The sequence below is a fragment of the Perca fluviatilis genome, chromosome 1, assembly GCF_010015445.1.
Source record: "Perca fluviatilis chromosome 1, GENO_Pfluv_1.0, whole genome shotgun sequence".
Taxonomy (NCBI): Eukaryota; Metazoa; Chordata; class Actinopteri; order Perciformes; family Percidae; genus Perca; species Perca fluviatilis.
The window spans coordinates 16,924,821-16,946,302 of record NC_053112.1 but is presented as its reverse complement, the minus strand read 5'-3'; the positions used below and the strand labels follow the sequence as shown (position 1 = coordinate 16,946,302).

General features: G+C 40.3%; 2 protein-coding genes across 3 annotated transcripts; one reads left to right on the top strand and one right to left on the bottom strand.

Moving 5' to 3' along the window:
* The first annotated feature begins 440 nt into the window (after positions 1-440).
* Positions 441-9,502, top strand: syngr2b (synaptogyrin 2b). The gene is made up of 4 exons (XM_039815158.1): positions 441-699; positions 3,875-4,112; positions 6,073-6,209; positions 6,977-9,502. Exons 1-4 carry the CDS (start codon positions 589-591, stop codon positions 7,235-7,237), a joined length of 747 nt encoding a protein of 248 aa, XP_039671092.1. The 5' UTR covers positions 441-588; the 3' UTR covers positions 7,238-9,502.
* Positions 9,503-9,801: 299 nt separating this feature from the next.
* On the bottom strand, positions 9,802-21,448 carry tk1 (thymidine kinase 1, soluble). Of its 2 annotated transcripts, none has more exons than XM_039815170.1 (8): positions 21,430-21,448; positions 15,050-15,130; positions 14,791-14,822; positions 14,242-14,355; positions 13,376-13,469; positions 13,076-13,165; positions 12,683-12,802; positions 9,802-11,020 (listed from the first exon to the last, which is right to left on the bottom strand). In XM_039815170.1, exons 2-8 carry the CDS (start codon positions 15,113-15,115, stop codon positions 10,841-10,843), a joined length of 696 nt encoding a protein of 231 aa, XP_039671104.1. In that variant the 5' UTR covers positions 15,116-15,130; positions 21,430-21,448; the 3' UTR covers positions 9,802-10,840. The 2 variants fall into 2 exon arrangements, with proteins under 2 accessions (XP_039671104.1, XP_039671113.1); XM_039815179.1 differs by lacking the exon at positions 21,430-21,448 and adding an exon at positions 17,825-19,428.
* Positions 21,449-21,482: the final 34 nt, after the last annotated feature.

The following is a 21,482-nucleotide window of genomic DNA, read 5'->3' as shown; positions in this document are numbered from 1 at the left end:
GCTTCTACTCAGGCCACTATCCTAAAGCAGAAACACACACACATATATATATATATATATATATATATATATATATATATATATATATATATATATATATATATATATATATATATATATATATATACATATGGACTACTACATTTAACTGAAATTGTATTTTTTTATGAGTGCACGTGACAAATGTTCATAAATTGATTGAAATTGATGTGGGTGAACCAGTTGAGGGACCCTGAGGGTTCTGGTGTAAACACAGGCTGTTGTTTTAAATAAACATCTGCGCTGCCGCGTCTTTCACTTTCTCACGTTTCATTATGATGCATTAGGATCTATCTCAAAAAGTATTTGTGGTGTTGAAATAACAGTCACTCATGATCATGTTTCCTGGTTTCCTGGCTGCTGCCGGTCAACCCCGCCCCTCTGTCACGCAGCGTGCGCAGCTCTCCTCTGGGTGGCTCTCGTCTCGCCTTCGTTCGTTGGGTGTAGCAGCAGGACAGGAGGTGGCAGCAGTTAAGTTAAGTGAAGTGAAGTTAAACTGGCAGGCTGTGCGCACGGTGAGCTCCGGAGGATCTGCTGAACGGGAGAGACATGGAGGAGACGGGCGGTGCAAGTGCGTACGGGGCTTCGCTCGCAGGAGGAAGCTTCGACTTCTACAAGTTTATCCGACAGCCGCAAACCATCGTGCGGATACTCAGCTGGGTGAGTGTGGGCTGTGAGAGTCGGATTTTAAAGGTTAAAAAGAGACAGAAGTAATGTCCAACACGGTCTGTGAGCAGGTGCGCTTGGCCTGGCGCACGTATACTGCCTCTGTGCAGCGGTTAAATGATATATTTCCATTTGTGTTGGCCGGAACAACAGGCTACTATGCTTGTCTCTGCGGCGCGTCATGTTGCACGCAGCTGGTGTATGACAGCAGCTTGGCGACAGCACAGGTCAACACTGCTGTTGTCAGAGGACAAGACATAAAAACTGTCAGACACACTGAGATAGAAGCCAAACACTTACTAATATAGGATTTGTGATCATTTTAATGTTTGTGATCAGTCTCCACGGTCTGTAACACTAGAGCTGTGCTCACCAGAGGATTACATGCATTGTAACTTCTAAAGACAGATTATAAGACATTAGGCTACTTTCTTCTACAATAGTATTAAAATGGACACAAGACAATGAAATGAATAGATGTTACCATAAAGAGATTTGACAGACTTAAGTGTATTTGCATAAAAAGGGGGTTTCAAGTACCAGGGAATCTTATGGGTAGCTGCTGATCACCTGTTGCTAGGCAAATCTTGTGGAAAAGATTTGGGTTAGGACACTGATCTGGAAAGTCCAATATGAATCTCAACCAAACGGGGTTATACAATCAAATATAATGTTGTCTAACCCTGCTGCTTTGTGAACAAATGGATTGTAATATTTGGTTTCAACTGATCTGTCTTTAAACAGCTCCTTGGTGAACTTTTAAGACTTGGATCCTCATTTAGAGGGAGTTTTATTGGACGTGACTGCTTTTCGTCTCCTAACAGTCTCATGTCTTGGATTACTGAGACTACGATTGATTTTCATTTACTTGGTTCATGAAGCGTAAACTAGGCCTCTAGCTAATGCACATACAGGGGCAGTGAAATAATAATAATAACAACTTTTATTTATATAGCGCCTTTCAAGAAACCCAAGGACACTTTACAGAATTAGAGGTTGTAGGCTGTGGTAAACAGGTGGTGTTTCAGGATTGTTTTTTTTAAATATGTCCAGGGATGTAGCATTTCGGATATCTGCAGGGAGGGTAAAGGGTAGGTGGGTGAGACATCCTGGATGCTGTAGCATGATATCCAGTGTGTTATATGAGGACGAAATGTGCCCTTGGTTGCCCCAACTGCTGAATGTTTATGTTTGGGAAACAGTGTGAGATTGTGAGTGTGTCTGGTAAACAAGGGCTGATGGGCAGGTAAGGTGAGACCTCTCCCCGATTGAACCTCGTTTTTACTCTCGGTGAATGTGTACCAATGATCTCCCTCTCGAGACACACACACACACACACACACACACGCACACACAAATTTAGTGCAGCTGTGCTTATCTCATCTCAAATTCCCACTGTCTGGATCACCATGTATCTCTGGTGATTTTAATCTTACATCAACAAGCCAGCAAGTATGACACAATAGAGAATTATTCACTATGTAACCCTGCCTACAGGTCCCATAATGCACCAGACCTGCTCCTGGAACAAGGAAAGGCTGTGTACTGTGGCTCTTGCTGAACCAGAATGATGAAAACCTGCTCTCCTGCCTGTTAAATATGGCAATGAAACAATATATTTATGCCAAATAATGCACTTCTGGAAGCATTTTAGTTGATGTGTAAACACGAGTCATCAAAGGGAGGGTGTCGGTGTTATTTCTGCTGTGTAATGACATCTGACAGAGCAAAGCAACCAGCCCCAAAAAGAACATACTGTAAGTAGATATGGGACGCCTGTCACTTATAAACAAGTTCCATCTGTCCATTTATGTAGGAAACATCAGTCTGCTACACCAACGGTCCCTCTGTCTCACTTTTGTCTTGTGTTTTGGAACTCCCCACATTCACTTCCCTAATGTCTCTGTCTTCAGCTAGTTTTCTGTACTTTTTTATTTTTTTTGTCTCATCCTATCAGAGGGATTGTGGCCTATTTCTCTCTCCGCTGCCCACTCACCTCGTCCTCCTTCCCACCCGTTAAACAGTCCCTCTCTATCCTCCTCTCGGATCTCATTATGAGTGTTGTTAGTGGAGTTGGTGGCATCTCTGGAGTCACATGGCAGGCAGCTGCACTCAGAAGTAGGTCACATGGTTAGGTGGGTAACCAGAGGAGACAGCAACAGACCACGGGATGGTCAGTTAGTACTTTCCACTTGATAAACACACCGTGATGAGCACAAGAGTATTTCAAGAGTCTGCAATAAGAAAAGAGACTGTTTATGAAAACACGTCATGATGTCACTGTTTTATGTAATGATCGCATGTTTTGGCCAATTTGTTAAAGTAGAAATAGATACAGGTTCTTTCAAGACTTTCATTTTAGTCTGATGAATTTAGTTATCTTTTCTGTAAAGTTTGCTTTCAGTAGACACGAGCTCAAGCACAAGCTTAACTTTGCTTTTTTTGTCACATGACAATGCAATCTTTTTTTTTTTTTTTTTAAAGATTATTTTTTTGGGGCATTTTTAGGCCTTTATTTGACAGGACAGCTGAATACATGAAAGGGGAGAGAGAGGGGGGAATGACATGCAGCAAAGGGCCGCAGGTCGGAGCCGAACCCGGGACCGCTGCGTCGAGGTCTAAACCTCTATACTGTATATGGGCGCCCGCTCTACCAACTGAGCTATCCGGGGCGCCCATGACAATGCATTTTTAAGTGTTGCAATACTCTCTCTTGTCAGTGCGTTCAAAAAACCGTAAGCTCTACAATACAAAAAAAGCTGAATTCACTTTTTCATAATGGCCGCTGAGCTCCTGATTGCAGTGCTTTTGGAAGCAGACCCAGATGTTGGAGTTTCTTTGACTGGACCACCATGAAAGAGTTTTCCAAATGGTCCCTCCTCACAACTGAATTTTCACAAGATAATAATAAAGTGGATAACTTGTTTTTGAGTACGATTCAAGTTCTCTTCTGGTAGATTTCCATACTGTGCTTTCAAACCAATGACTGCCTGAAAGGTAGGAAATCAGTCTCAAAACCAAAATGGTTGGCAGGAATGTAAAAGTATGCAATGTGAAGTTGAGTAAACTTGAATAGCCAGTGCTATGTTCCTTTTTAACAAGACACTTTCTTCTTGTGTATTTACAAATCATTGAAGGCCACTTTCTTCTTTTCTCTGATTCGATGTAGATATTTGCCCTGGTGGTGTTTGCTACCATCACATCAGAGGGATACGTCAACTCTCCCCACAGTGAAGAGGTAAAGTGCATCTTTAACCAGAATGACTCGGCATGTCATTACGCTATTGGCATCGGGGTGATTGCCTTCCTGGCATGTGTGGCCTTCCTGATGTTGGACGTTTACTTGCCTTTTATGAGCAGCGCGCAGGAAAGGAAGTACGCTGTCATGGCAGACCTGGGATTCTCAGGTGAGCAGGAGCGTTAAAGTGATTTTATTTGTTTTGTTTCGTAAGAGCTTTATAGCTGCACTAATCAATATTTTTAGCCTATATTAACAGTGGATTAAATGACTTTGTATAATGTGAAAGGTGTCGCTAATAGTGATAACCCACAGAGAATTATCACTCTGCAGTTCCCACTGTTTTTGGTTCACTCTCAACACTAGTGGTGGGCGGATCGATCCAAATATCGATAATATCAATACCAACGTTGGTATTGATATTGATCAATACCAGTGTAATAAGATCTATACTTTAATTTTAGTTTCTCTCCAGTATGCACCGCAGCGGTTTCATCAAAGACGCGACCTGGCTGTCTGTGTCTGTGTAAAGGCCTCTTTACAGTCGCCGTTCCTGACCTGTTGCGCGACAATGTGAAGTCAAAATGACGTAGTTCTCGGTGGCACGCCAGGATTTAAAGTGCTCAACCAGAGGTCGTGCACCACTTTATTTTAATTTTTTTAGCAGCGCGCGATAAAGCGGAAACAGGAAGCATGGACGAGTTCGAGGGCAATCTCTCTTGTAAACTTACTGGGTTAAGATGAGTTCTTTTATGTTGAATAAAAAGGCTTGATCCGACCAAGTAGGCCATTGAATCGTTGTGCAGACATTGACGTCAATGCTGCTGCCAGTTCTGCCGTTCTTGACCTTTTTCTTCTTCTTCTTCTAGTCCGTAGAAATAGCAAAGTCGGTAGACTTTCCTCAGTTGCGACACCTCCGTTCAGGAGAAGACTGCAACTAGTGTCACGACCACCACGCACGAGTATAAATAGTTACAGCGCTCCCATGACGTCACACTGTCGCGCGACATGTCGGGAACGTCGAGTATACTGAAAGTCTTCGTGCCGCTGCTTTCAAGTACCGCTCCTGTCACACATGCTGTCACAGCCCAGAGCAGACACACTTTGCTCCTCCTCCCCCCTCTTGTGATTTGATGCTGTACCGTCACGTGACTCAGCGGCGCCAGGCAAACAAGCAGGCAAGCAGCCAGAGAGCAGGACCGAGACGGAGCAGAAGAATGGCAGAGAGAACAAATTTAAACAAGCATATGGAAATTCTGTCCTGGGTTTTAACTTATTAATAGCCCTATGAAAAAATCACAAACCACTTTAAGGTCATGAAAATTCATTGATATTTAGCAATTTGATGATGCATCCACCTTAATTATTAAAAGGTATCGGTATCGTATCGGTATCTTATTGATATCGGCGATACTGGACCTTTATTTACTTGGTATCCGATCAATACCAAATTTTGCAGTATCGCACACCACTACTCAACACTCTCATCAACCTCCTTTCCAGCAGCTGTTTTTAGTGGAAAATAAATCTCTAAAAATCGACTGTACACTTCTGCTGGAGCATTTAACAGATAAAGATCCAGATATTTCCCTCAGGAAAAAAAAAACAGAGCTAAAAGAGATTGGATATTGGACACACCCGACTCCAAATGAATGCTAATCTAATAATATGTAAATGTTGTATTCATACAGACCGCCCTCTGAGTATTGGCTTAATGTGCGACAGAGCGCTGGCTGTTTTCCTGACATAACATAACTTGTATTATTCATCATTGCACAAGGTAGATGTTGAGGGAGCAGCAGATGACATCACAGATTGTGATGAAGTTAAACATTCATCAGCTGTACATGACACTGTTCACAGTCAGCCATTCTTCAAGGAAACAAAGAAGTGGTAGTTTAAAAAGCAGATGGCAGATGGCAATTGGAGAGGCCTTTGTATTCTTTTGACGTTGTTTTTAGTATGTTTTTCACAGGAATTTTCTTTTCATATCAGGGGTTTAAGCTGAGCACTTTTGATATCTTGTCATGCAGTGAGGAAAAACAATCGTGTGTGTGTGTGTGTGTGTGTGTGTGTGTGTGTGTGTGTGTGTGTGTGTGTGTGTGTGTGTGTTTGTGTGTGTTTTCCAGGGGCGTGGAGCTTCCTGTGGTTTGTGTGTTTCTGCCTGTTGGCCAGTCAGTGGGCTAAAACTCATGATGTGAATGGTATCCCAGAGGACGCTGCACGAGCCACTGTGGCCTTCTCATTCTTCTCTATCGCCACTTGGGTGAGCGGGACTATTATTGTTTTTCTTTTCATAAAAAAATTGCTCTGATTTTCCTTCTCATCGAACTATGGGCAAGAAAGCCCAGACAAAATTCCTTTTAAAGCAGCCATTGGCCTCAGGTCATTCCAGTATGGTACACAAACTTGCAAGAGACTTGAAACCTGCTTAAGGTACATAATGACTCATTGTATAATATTTACCGTCAGACTTTTGTGTAACAACACATGAAGTCACATATTATTTGTAAACGTCCCCCAGGTTGGTGCGTTCAAGTACTTGTGGGAACCTCTGACATTTGACAATTCCTAGTCAGCTGCTTAACAACAAATGTTTTATTTCTAAAAAATGTGTAACTCTTGTATTAACCATATGTTACAATCAGAGCAGAGAGCAAACACCAAACATTTGCTTATTGTTTGTGTTTTAAATCATTGCATCATTGGAGCATCCCACTATCACCTTAATGCACCATTCAGAAAACCTATCAAGAAAACCACATCAGTGTTGTAGCAATAATGTAATGCACTGACCGATTAAATTTCATGGTGATGGATTACCTCCCCCAAAGAAGCTTCATGTCTCTGCAAGTTTATTTATATAAAGTGAAACCAGTTGAGAAACCAGTTTGAGAAAAATACACATGGGTACATCCTCGTGAATATTGCAAAAAAAGAAAAGTATTTTATTGAAATACTGGAATTAATTAAAAATAAGTATAATAACCTTTGACATTAACATTTGATTGACATTTTGATTTCATTGTGCAGGGAATCCTTACCTACTTTGCCCTCAGCCGCTTTCGCCGCGGTGTTAATGAAGTTTCCATCCCAACGTACACCGAGGCGCCACCAGATCACCACGCCCCCTACCCTCCGACCTACGCCCCCACCTCCTACAACCCCACCACCTACACCCCTACCACTTACACAGCCTATCCCAGCAGTGTGCCCGACATGCACCAGCAGCCTCCCTTCACCCCAAACCCCCAGCCGCAAGGAGACGCCGGCTACCAGCCGCCCAGCTACTGAGACAAAGGGAGGTCACATGGACGAAGTGGTGTTCGAGATCATCTGTTGGTACACTGATTGTAGTTGCACTGCACAGACCCAGAGCTATATCATATTGATGTGGATTTACATTTGATTTAACATACTTTTCCAAGTGTCCGATTTAAGAGCCTGAGCAGTGCAACTGCAAGTAAGAGACGAGGGACACTGCTGTTTACGTCAAGTGGTCAGATTTTAAGACATCACGCTGACTGTAAGGATTAGCGCTGATGATTGGGTAATCTGACCTTAGACCTGTGTGCAAAGATACTACTTTTTTTTTTTTTACCTCAAATGTGCTGAGCCTGAAGGGGAGAGGTTAAAGGTCACAGAAATGTGATGTGAAGAATACCTGTGATGGCTCTAATCAGAGTGGGAGAAGCCAACACCTAATGTGTTTGCCTCCTCTTTCCTCTCTGTTGGAACCTGAGTGTGCATTTGTACATAGATTTCACTGCAAAGCTGCCATTTTAATGGTCGTATGTGCCTGACTTTCTTTTCTTATTTGGGTTAGTTTATCTTGAGGACCTTTAAACAGTGTAAGATGTATTAAATTAACACATGATTTTGTGGGAGTAGAGCACAGTGGGAAAAGATTACTATAAAGCCAAATGGCCCCCTTTTGATTTAGTTTTTTGAAAAAAACGTGGGTTCTGTACTGATTATGCAGTCAAGTTTCTTAGCCATATAACCATAAAATCATAAAATCACCCCTGAAAGAAAGATTTGCAACCTTTGTGCTCAAGTAAAATTGCTTCTGTGTTCGCCATCCCAACTAGCTATGTTTTTAAGACGACTCTAATCAAAATGTGTTGTTGATGGTGACTTGGGAAACCATAAAAAAAAACTCCATTACTTCCACTGTGGCCATGGTAGATGCAACAAATATTCAAAAAACAAATGTTTGTAAAAGTGGGTTACATGTGCCAATCTGTAGAGGCATTTATTGGACGTTCATAGGTGGTGTTGCCCTTTTAAACTTGTAGCTAACATTCAGACAGACAGGAGGGGGGGGGAGCATGTAGATAACTATGCACTTGTTGAACAGGTCTATCCATCGAGCATGTCCTCACACTGAAGAGTAACTTATTAACTACCAGAAACCAGGCTCCCTCTTCAGCCTGCAAACACTTCCTCCAAAGTCTTTGTGACATTTAGTTTTCTGAACACTGATGTTTATCTCTTCAATGTTTATCAGAGTGCAGCGGGTATGTCTTGACCATTGACAGATTGACACCTCAGCCTGCAACGGTGAGAATCACACACCTGTCCTTAGAAAGACTACTGATTTACTTTGTCGCTTCGTGCCTGACAGTAATCTGTTTGTCAGTTCAACCCCTCAGCTGCCTTGTCGGGATCCAGTTATGGCTGTTGTAGCTAAAGTGGCACTCAAAGGTTAGCCCGAGATAAGATTTTGGTAATTGTTGCTCAGGTGTAAACTGACTTGAGATCTGCAAATGACAAGACCACAAACTGAATGTGGATATATTTATTAAACACAATGCCATTGTGGTACCACGTTGAATACATTTGTACAAGTATAAAGACATCGCTGATTAAAATGTAGAAAACGCGTGCATAATTTACTGAAGGGATATACAGTATATATGCAAAAACACTGCTGTTGACTTGTCATTTGTGCCACAGTGAGAGAAATTAAAACTTTTGGGGAAGGAAGTGTGCCGTGATTCAAGTTATATTTAGGTGAAACAGCTGTGCATCACAGCTGCCCTTGCTGCCATGCCTGCTTGATTTTTGAAAGGCTGATTAATCTGCTCTTCAGTTAACATTTAAAATCAATGTATCCATCTGCTGGTGAAGACTGCCACTTGTCATTAATTTAAAATCTATCAGCTGACAGTGAATCTCTAAGTTGCCTTTAAATTTAATGTGTCGCAAAATAGTATTGTAATGGTAACACAAGGCTTACATGTAATATGTGATGCATATTTTATTTGCAAAGTAAATTAACTTGATATTTTGTAAGATTGATTTATATTTCTTTAAGGTCCATGTTTTAAATGTGAGACTAGAATAGGTTTTATAAAAACTGTCGCAAAATAGTGGTCAGACTTTGGTTGGCTTGATTTGTTTTTCTATTGTTTCCAAGTATGTTTTTTGACAGTTGCCATGTGCCCTTTTGCTTTCATCTTTCGGTCACTGTCCTGTCACAGTGTCAGAAGCACAACAGTGATTTACTGGAGACCTTTTGTTTATAGAATAAAACCATTCACAGGATGTTCAGGATATTGTTGCATTCATGTACTGTAGTAATACATAAAGTATACTTAGGGTTGCATTCATGTACTGTATTAATACATATAGTATACTTAGGGTTGCAAAGGGGCGGAAATTTTCCGGTAAATTTCTGGAAACTTTCCATGGAAAGTTAAGCTGGGGAATTTTGGAAACATTCCAATTTGGAAACTTTCATGGGAAAGAACTGGAAATGTTGGGTAATTCGTACAAACTCCATCTTATACAAACATAAATATAAACATTTTGTTTTGTAATAAGCAAACAGGCATACACAGTGAATACAAATATTGAGTTATTCATCAGTAGAACTTTAATATTCTTTCATTGAACAACAGTAAGCAGATAGGCATGCAAGTGAATACTTTGAGTTATTTGTCAGTCAGTCAGTCTGCTGTAGACTGTTGATTCTAGAAATGATCTGTGCAGTGGGTGTGGCATCAATAGCCCTGCAGTAGGCTAAGTAGTAGCCCAAACCATTGACCTTTAGCTTAACATATTAAGGTAGCTAGCATGCTGCCTTTGATTTTCTATGGTTATACGCATGCTAAGCTAACCATCAGCGCTGTCCATTGTTTCCAGCCTATCAAGAACAAGTGGGCTATACAATTAAGTTGTGGGTCATGTATTATAAAAAGATCCAGTTTATTCAAGGAAAGTTTCCAATCCTAAGTATACGACATGTATAGTAGGGAGGACATACTTTTTCCATTCCAACCGGGCAGCTCGCTGCACAGCCGAGGCTACCAGGATTTAAACAGGTTATTTTGGTCCCCTGTAGCATGCGAGGGCATTGGATTACGTATCTCCTAGTTAGTTAAAAACATGTACAGTAAGTGTTAAAATGGGGGGAAAAGTATACTCTGCCAATGTTTATTAAAATGTACAATTTTAATTTAATTGTTACTAATTACTACTCCTGCCCTGCCATACGTGGTGAAACATACGAGTCAAACATTCCATTTGTATGTTGGCAGAAAATAGTGCATTTATACGTGCACTATACAACAAAAAATAATTTAAACCTTGGCTGATGTTAAAAGAAACCCAAAAGCTACAGATATTAACAACAGTGTAGTGAATCCTGTAACAGCGAGTTATGAGTTGGTTTACTCATTTTCAGAGTTATCAAGTGCATTGTCATATCAAGTAAAATCCTACATAAAATTAAAACATACACACCAATTAGACACCAAATACAAACCCTAAAATACCAGGAATGTCAATATGTTAGATAAAAGAATCCATTTGCCTTCCACTGCTCTTCTCTCTGTCTCATTTGATTCCTGGATTTATACTCAACTTCTGCAACAAGTCTTATTATTGTGTTCAGAGGTGGAGAGACGAGAAAAGCTTCCTGGGAACAGCAGAGTCCATGAGTTTTCCTACAAGGCCGTGTTGTGGAGTTTCTTTCCTGAAGGGAGCACTGTTCTCTTTGTCCACCACCAGACCTCCATAACACTTTCTACACACCGCCTGATACTTGTCAGCTCCACCAATCACTTCCACCTGTAGGACAGAGAAACATGAGTTGACAGGTCGTAGGAATTTGATGTAAGAAAAGGGGACTACATCTACCTACTCTACATCGAATGTTCCTATATGGTAAAAAGTACGATTTCCACATCTTTATTATAAAGCAGGTTCAGGTGCTATATAAATACTGTGAAAGTATCAAAAAAACGCTCAAACAAATGCACACAGCTTGTATTCAGAAACGGTTTTTAATTTTATTTTTTAAATGGGTTAAGGTAAGGGTTAACTTTACTACCGAAGAGCACTGCTCTCCGGCGGAGGCCAGGTTGCACCGTTGAGTGAGCTAACCAGAGCTAACGCTGTTTGCACTGTTGCCATTAGCGATCCCCGTTTCCTCCACTCTCTCCCTTTCTCCTCTGTGATCTAACTGGACAGCGGTATTGGTATTTATTGATATAAAAACGGCATGCCAGAATCTACAGTATGGTCAGTACTCCATCCATGGGAACGGTCTGTTATACAGAAATAAGACACCGTAGAATACAAGTATGATCCTGAAAATAAACATAATATGGGACCCCTAAGGATGGGCAATGATATGGACACAATATCCCAATCAATCTCAATAAGAAAAACATGAAGTCAAAATTGTCATCACATTTAAAAGACAGGGTTGGTAATGTTGAAAAGTTAGCAAGATTAGAAAGTAGCATCTCCTCGGGGCTCCGTCTAACCCCTCTAGCGCTGAGCCACACACAGATGTGCACGAGCACCGCTGCTTCAGAGCGGAGAGAGGCCCGCATTTTACTCCACGTCTCATTCACCAATGTTTAAAACAAACATGACTCCTGTTAGCAATGCGGCGACCACGCACATTGAGCCCAGGCTTGTACATGGGAGGGTAGAATAGGCGCAGCGGTGCAAGGAGGAATTTCATTGGTTCTTTCTGAACGGGCTGTGAGGCAGTGATTGGTGGGCGTTTTAACAAGATTACAGCGGCTACAGATGACAGATCTTTTTTGCTCCTTTTTCACAGCCCATAAGTTATTTATTGCTGTTGGGGTGTAAAGACCATTTCAAACTAGCCTAGAATTCTAGATGCACCCTAGTGGCAGCAAATTTATTTTGCAGCCAAGGGGGTCTAGGCACTCTCCATTGGCTTGCAAGCTGGAAAAACCAAACTCTGGCCAGGCCAATCACATGGTGTATAGAGTGGGTGGGCGGGCTTATGGCTGCTGGGAACAGCGGTCTTCTGGAAGACTTAGAGTTAAGCTTTTCTTTGAGAAAAGAACAAAGAACGGCACGGAAATCATTCTTAAAAAAGGCAGATGTGTTCGCAGTTTTGCCAACCGGATACGGCAAATGTTTAATCTATCAACTAGCTTCGCTACCTTCTTCGTTGCTCTGCCTGATTGTAGCGCTATCCTATTACGTGCAGAAGGAATTTGAAAGACAACCTTTTATCCCGCCCCTCGGATTGAGCCCTGTCAATGGTTTGTCAGGCTAATTTCAAACAATATATAAATATAAAAAGTATATATTGAAAATAGTTACCAACCCTGCCATCTTGTTAGGATACAATTACAGAATATAGAGAGACAAACCATAATATAGTTATTTGTCTGACCCAGAAAAGTGGTCGGAAACACTTTATGGTTAAATTATTGAAGAATTTTCTTAGGTTTGCCTGCTCACCTCCTTCTCTGCCCCTATCCTCTTGGTGTAGGCAGCTTCTTTGTAACACTGCATGCAGACGGCGTGGAGCTTCACTACGCTCTCCGCCAGAGGGACAAGGTTCAGGATGTTTCCAAATGCCTACAAGAATGCACAGGACAACAGAAAAGCAGTCAGTACAATGAAATGGATGGAATTATAATTGCATAAAAAAAAAGGACAGAACAGACACTATAGTGAGGAATAATGAGCCCATTGAACGGTCTGTGCTGCTCCTGCAGATTGTTGAGTCCTTCCTTAAAAATGCGTTTGTCTTGGACATTTTGTTGCATCTATACCCACAGTGTCGATTTGTCAGCATGAACTGTGAGTGTTTGCCAGTATTCACATGTGGAAACAAACACAAATACTCACCTTTCTCTGGAAGGTTCCATCCAAAGCAGCCACAATAATTGTCTTCCCTAAATTGGCCATCTCTTCACAAAACTCCACTGTGTCTGAGAACTACAATAATACAAAGGAAGCACAGATTTAGTTAGTGAGGAATTTGTCCGTTTGCTAGTGCAGAGTAAGACATACTGGTCTCTATGGAGGTGAACTATAACTAGCTTAGGGCAAATCAAAATAAATAAATAAATAAATAAATAAATATAAATAAATATATATATATATATATATATATATATATATATACACACACACACACACACTTACAAACTGTCCTTCATCAATTCCAATGACACAGGCTTGTAATGCCAGAGACCGCACATCTTCCAGACAATTGGCTGGTACAGCTTCCATTGTGTTTCTAAAAGATGGACAGGATAGAGGCCAAATAGGTTTAAAATGAATCTAATAAATACTTTGCAAATTACTTCCAAAGTCCTCTTTTGTTGGCTATCAGGGATCAGATAGTGAAAACATAATACAATACATCCATGGAAAATATTTTACAGTATCTCCCCCCCGTCTGTCCGCCCAGTTTCAAAAAGGAACTAATGCAACTAATCCTGATTTTGTTCAATTCATAATAAAATGTACTTTAAACCGTGTACTCTTTTAGACAAGAAGTTAATTAAGGGGGGTCCGTAGGGTCTTTGCTTGGGAACCGGCCAGCTCAAGTCCCCGTACGGACCAAATACAGACTGTGGACTGGTAGCTGGAGAGGTGCCAGTACATCTCACTTCACTCTGACATATCTCCATTAATGCATGTATAGGTCCAGTCTGTGCATTTGTGTGTAATATCAGAGTGTAAACATTTAATTTCCCCCCTGGGGACCAATAACATAGGTCTTCTTAATTGCTGTAACATTACTTGTAGATATCCTTTCAGCAAATCCAACTCAGCTTTTTTTCGTCTCTTTGTATGTGCAAACATATTTAATTTAATGTTTACAATAGCATCCACCTTTTTATTTGTTATTGTAAGAGAATTGCATAAGTAGGTTCACACAAATTACAACTAAACTAATAAGCTATTGACTTCATTACCACATCACCAAACACAAAGACGGGTACATTTCTGTTAATCTGAGCAATTCGGCTGAATAAAAAAGTAAATCGAAACGGGGAACTTACTTGTCATGTGTGGCCATGCCTGTGTCAGAATAACGTATGTCTTTGGCATATTTGATCACCAAGCAGTTGTACTGGGCTATCTGGAAACGGCGCACTCTTCGCATCAGTTCAGTGCTGCAAATTTCAAATGCAAATCAGTGAAAACCCATCAGTACGTGGAAATACAATGGTCACATATGTGGCAGTGCCCCTCCAACACTGATTTTCTACAACATTCTAACGTTACACCATAAGCATGAGGTAATGTGTACTATGCAATATGGTTTTAGTACAATGTGCAATATCGGTGTGAAGTGATCCTTAAATGTGTTATATAACGTATATAACGCTACAAAGAATACTGCATAACAACTGTACGCTTTACAACATATGGTTTATATAGATTCGATAGATGGGAGCCGAGTAAACAATGGAGGACATTTGGCGGGATGTTGAAGTCTGAGCGGAATACTGTTTTAACATTACTTTAAACAGTGAATATGAATAAGAGCAGCTATCTACACCTGCAAAGAGACGTGCTGTTTTCATGTTCGTGAATAAATAACTCACCTTTTGCCTGAAAACATCGGTCCAAAGATGACCTATTGGTAACAAACAACAGTGAAGGGGTTGTTAGTCTAAGAGGAAGTCAGGAAAGTTTAACAAAAGCTGAAAGTCAACTAACGTTAACGTTATTCATTTAAATACACACCTAACGTGTGCCCTGTTTTTTGAGATAGCTTGAATTGAGCTTCAGTGGTTGAGGGGACGATATTAACGTTAGACAACAACGTTTTTAAGTCAACTTTAACATAACCCAGATACGAACCTGAATTTGTCCCCGTGCTTTCCTCGGTGAATTTGGCAGAACTCTTGGGAAATCCACACAGTCCATCTTTTATTAAAGTCGCTACAATGTAAATAATTAAGTTAAAATAAAATACAGGTCAAATAGATAACACATATACCGGTATTACTAATCCAATCCCACAGTAAAAGTCGTCCTGAAGCAAAACGTTGAATATGGCGCGCCGCGCCGGCGCCAGTGGTTGTGGGCTGCTTTAAGTTAAACTCAACCAATGGGTGTAGTGTCACGTGAATGTTTGAACCAAACAGCGTCCACAGAGAGGTGAAGGCGGACAGAGAAGTATGCTCCAGCCCATTGCTCCAGCCAATGGCTCCAGCCCCCATTGCTCCAGCCCATTGCTCCAGCCTCCGGGGAAGGGACAGACAGTTTTTTTTTGTTTTTTTTTCTTCCTGTGGGAATCGTTTTTTTTTTTTTATAATTAATTAACAGAACAAGTAGGAACCCAATCAGGTACAGTATAAAATCTTACTACAAACTTACTGAGCATATCGTAGAAGATATATAGCCTACATAAACGTACAAAAGAACATGGGGCATGATATATCTAACAAAGAAAGAAAAAAAGAAAATTAATTTAACAAACTCAAAAGAAAAATAAATCAAAAGGGCAATTATTCGATAAGAATGTTTATAAAAGAAGCCAGTTTCCCTGCATTCTTGTTATTAATCAATAGTAAAGATTTATAGAAAAGTTTCAACTCATTCCTCCAATGAGTGATATTAGGATTTATCTTGAAAAAACGACATTTGTGTATGAAATGTTTACTTAACAGAATTACATTGTTAATGCCAAAATCATTATGATCATTGCGAAAAATACCAAATTTTATATTATATATATTCCTTTAGATACAAGCAATTGAATAAGGTCCAGCCAAAATCTTTGAACAACTTCACACAAACAGAAAAGATGATCCAAGTCTTCGGGTTCATTTTCACAAAAGCTACAGTTTCCTACATCCATTTTAAATCTCTGTTTTAAGAAATCATTAGTCGGATAAATCCTATTCATAATTTTAAATTGCATTTCTTTCACCTTTGGCGGGAGAGGAAATTTTAAGTATTTACATCTGATTTTTTTATTGTCTCCTTACTGAAGTCTTTGAGAATATAATCTCTTTTGAGAGAGCTTGTTTGGCAATTAAGTAAAGAATTTCTTATTATTATTTCTTGTTATTGCATTTGTGATTCTGAAGATTAATACCATTAATACAAAGCTGTCTTAAGGAAGGAATGATTTTTGAGTGTATTATATCCTGCTTAATCATAGCTACAAGTGATACTGGGAGAGCTTTCACAATCTGTTTAAACTTCTTTTGGGTACATTTGATTTGAAATTTGTCACAGAATTCAACATGTTGTAAAATATTACCTTCCACATCAATAAAGTGAGCAATTGCCCAGACACCTTTAGAAAACCATTCTGGAATAAAAAACAACTTTCTATTTATCAATATATATCTATTATTCCAAATAGGTGTATTGTGTGGTGTGAAATTATGTTTGAATATTAGTTTCCAATACAGAAGGACCTGTTGGTGAAAATCTGACATTTTTATAGGAAGTTTCTTAACATCAAAATCACATTTTAAAAGAAAACCAATACCGCCTACTTTTTCAAAAATCCAATTGGGAATATAAGACCACAGTAAATTTTGATTTTGCATATAGCTTTTCAACCATCTAATTTTCAACATTCCATTCATACAGTCAAAATCTATTGCATTACCACCTCCATCCTCATAATCTCTAATTAAATCCTGCTTGGCGATATAATGACATTTATGGGACATAGACAGTATATAAGGGAAGGAGCATTAACCATAGTGGCATTAACGAATCATACTATTGCCACGCCAAGACCCGCCCTTCTTCAATAGCATTTATTGGCCAGGTGTCCATGCTCACGCAAGGTAACGTAACCCCATTTGTACAGGTCCTATCCCCTGACCAATCGGCTGTCCTAATCTTAACCACTCAAAGGCAAATGCCTTACCCCAACCAATCGAGCTAGCTTCGTAGGGCGGGTCTTGGTGTGGCCATAGTAGGATTCTTGTGGGATGTGGGACCTCTATGTGTGGGACAGACCACAGACTCGTTAACTGAAATAGGAAATTTACGATATTGAAGGATAGTGTGGTGGATATGGGGCATTCTATTATAAAATCCATGATATGGCTAAATTTTTTTCCCTCAGTGACCTCGCACTTATTAAAGCTAGATGATTATCAACTTTATGTGGGGGCAGATATGAATGCGGTTATAAATAACAAGCTTGACAAGTCCCTTACAGTGGTATCAAATACCCAGGGGTCTGCCTCCAAGGCACTCAACCTATTTATAGAGGACTTGAATTTAATTGATGTGTGGAGGGTGCATAATACGTCGGCTAAAGACTATACTTTTTTCTCCTCGAGGCATAAAGCCTTTTCACGAATAGATTACATCCTTGTATCATCGGGTCTGTTATCCTTAGTACATTCAGTAGAATTCATGCCCCGACATTTATCCGATCATAATCCACTTCTGTCCACTTTTAATTATGGGAAAATTAAGAATAAGTTTTCTAGATGGTTTAACACTTCCCTTTTAAAAAATGAAGACTTCCTGACACAGCTTAGACCAAAGTTAGAGGAATTTATAAATTTCAATAGGGACAGTGTCTCAGATGTGACTGTGATTTGGGCCTCTATCAAGGGTTTCATACGGAATAATGCTATATGGTTTGGCTCTCACCTGCATAAAAGTAGATTGCAAAATATCTCCAAGTTAGAAGAGGGCATTAAGATTTTGGAAGGTGATCTGAAAAGAAAATACACCTCAACAAAAGAGAACCAGCTTAAAACAAGACAGGCAGAATTGAATGACTTATTGAGACGTAGGGCGGAATATATGATCCATATAACCAAACACAAATATTATGCAGAGGGCAGCAGGCCAAGTCATTTGTTGGCGCTAACCCTAAAGCAGCAGGAGGCAAGAAGAACTATACCAGCGATTAGATCTTCTAGACGGGGTGTTGTGTCCTCAACGGAAGAAATTAATGAGACTTTTAAAGATTTCTTTAAACACCTGTATACAGGTGGCCCAACCCCTTCCGAAACAGAGTTCTCTAACTTTTTTAATGGATTGGACCTCCCTACATTGTCAGCAGAAGACACAGATGCTTTAGACTCCGCCATTACATTGGAGGAGTTACTTAAAGCAGTTAAAGCCACAAATAAAGGCAAAACGCCAGGTGTTGACGGCATACCAGTTGAGGTTTACTTTGCATTCTGGGATATTCTTGGACCAATATGGCTGGATACGCTGAATTACGCAGTTGAACAGGGGGGTTTTCATAGGGACTTAAATACGGCCTTGATTACAGTTATTCCTAAACCTGGTAAGGACCCTTTAGAATGTGCCAGTCACCGCCCAATATCTTTGATAAATGCTGATCTCAAGATATTCTCCAAAGTTCTGTCTAGTAGACTTGAAAAAGTTATAGGGAAAATAATTAGCCCAGACCAGACAGGTTTTATGAAGGGACGTTTGGCCTCCGATAATCTTCGCCGGCTATTACACGTATTGAGTGCATCACATAAAATCCCACCGGACTGCGGCCTATTATTCTTAGATGTCGAAAAGGCGTTTGACCGGTTAGAATGGCCATATCTTTGGAGGGTTATGAGAGAATTTAAGTTTGGCAGTAAATTTATTAACATGATTCAAACGCTGTATACTAACCCTTCAGCCCGCGTTTGTGTGGGGGGTGGCATGTCAGAGCTGTTTGGAATTGGGCGGGGCACACGACAGGGGGATCCTCTGTCTCCTTTACTTTTCACGCTATCAATAGAACCGATGGCACATCTGATTAGAAATTCTCCTACAATCTCTCCAATCACAGTAGGCACAACGTCCCATTCAATATCGCTCTATGCGGATGATACATTAATTTATATGGCAAATGTCGAACACACTCTCCCATGTGTCTTAAACGCACTAGAGTCTTTCGGATATCTCTCAGGATACAAAGTTAATCTGTCAAAATCGGCGCTTATGCTTATCAATACGGATCAAAGTAGGCTAACTCTCCCGGCTCAGATTAATGTTGCAAGTGAGGTTTTATACCTGGGTATTAGGGTTAATACCTCCCCATTGTCTGTGGCTAAAATAAATTACTCCTCAATTCTTAAAAGAACTGAGGACGACATTAATAGATGGAAATGTTTACCGAGTTCAGTGCCAGCCCGTATAGCAGTCCTCAAAATGAATATTCTACCTCGCATCAATTTTATAAGCTCAATGATCCCATTGGCACCTCCTGCAGGATATTGGCAAAAATTGGACACCTTATTTCGAAATTATGTATGGAATGGTAAACGTCCCCATAATAGCGGTCAGCCCTCCAGGTCAGTGGGAGGAACGGGGGACTGGCGTGTCCTAACTTTAAGCTTTACCACTGGGCGCTTTTTTAAAGGGTCTAAGAAACTGGACGGAGGAGGATAACATTTCTTCTTGGAAAAGTATAGAACAAGACTTAATAGCACCAATACGGCTAAAAGATTTTGCTCTGGTAGGTATATCTACCAAGAAATGTGCGTTAGGTTATGGTCCGATCATGGCGTATATGATACAAATATTTAGAGCAGCAGAAAAATTCATAAAATTTAAAAAGACGTGGTGCAAGACTTCCCCATTATGGCATAATAGTCACCTTCTGTCTGGGGGAAAACCGTTTGCTAACAAGCATTGGAAAGAGAAAGGAATTAATACCCTTCAGGATATTAGTGGGGAAAGCGCTATTCTTGACTTCCAGGAGCTGGTGTCTCAATATGATGTTGATAAGCACTCCCTATTCTTTTATTTCAGAATGAGATCAGCCAGTAAAGCCTACGGGGTTCCTTGGGGGTCTGAGTTAAAGGACCATCCCATTTTGAGCTGGATACACAACTCTCCCAAGCAGATGGTGTCATACCTATATAACAAATTAAATTCCCGGAAATATATCCCACACCAGGAATGAAAGCTTGGGATAGAGATAGATCAGTAGTGGGACAGGACTTAGACTGGGAGGTTATTTGGGGTAATGTAGCTGGTGCCTCAAAAAACCCAAACCATAGATATATACATTTGAAATTCTGCCATAGGGCCTATTTAACACCGAGAATAAGACACCAAATGGGTCTGGTCTCTGATCCGTATTGTTCATTCTGCCCCCACGGAACCACTGGCTCCTTTATGCATGTTATGTGGGAATGCCCAGGGGTATCTGGTCTGTGGAGGGAGGTGATTGGTGTTATTGCCGATTTAACAGGTGTCCAGTTCCCAATGGATCCTGCGGTGCATCTCTTAAATGATGATTCCCGTCTTGGTCTTCCAGAGAAAACTCGTAAAGTGTGGCTAGCAGGTTTAACTGCAGCCAAGAAGATAGTAGCTCAGCGTTGGAAATCTCATGATATCTCTAGGGTTCACTGGCTCCGGTCGTTTTTGGATATCTCTTACCTAGAATTGTCGTCAGGAAGAATAAATGATGCTCAGCCGCATACAATTTTGATATGGGAGAAGTTGATATCTGATTTGAAAGATCTTTTGTTGAGATAAGAATGCTCTGTCTGTGTTTGTATTAACAACCTGCTGGAGGGTGGAGGGGAGGGGGTTTGACTTTAAAATGTGTTAGAAATTGGAGGTGTATGTACTTTCTTATATGTTAATAAAAAATTAATAACAAAAAAAAAAAAAAAAATCCATGATACGGGGTCAGGGCCCTAAAGTATAATCCGTTTTTCGTTTTAAACCAAAAACGAAAAAACAAAAAAACGGGTCGATATTTCGTTTAAATCCAAAAACCCAAAAACGGAAATATGAGCTCCGTTTTCCCGTTTTTTCAATGTCCATGCAATTTGAAAATTAAGTGGAAAATTGCTCGTTTTTCAACTGTTGCTTTTTTGTTATTTATCTTTCCGTTTCAACCCAAGAGCGAGAATACGGGCTCATTTTTATAATGTGCATAATCATTGAAAATCTGATGGAACACAGGTCTCGTTTATAATGTTATTTTGTTCTTGCGCTCTTAAGTGATGGTTCGAGTATTACAGGGTTTTTGCACGCATGACCTCGACAGACACACCCAGAAAGCTTTTTCACCTGGGTCGAACATTGGGATTAGCGTGAGTAAGCGTGTTATCAGCTGAATAGCTTAGCGCAGAGGCTAATGGATCCGAAGTGTCTCTTAACATTACCCAACTAATAATGCCCGAAATGATACCAAACGTCTACACTAGTACAAATAGGTTATGCACTCATAAAACGATGGATTGTAAAGTTTGTAAGTACACCAGAAGTTTATGAACACTTGCCTGCTCTCTTCTGCTCTCTGCTGCTGCTGCTGTTACTACCGGGCAGTAAGAGT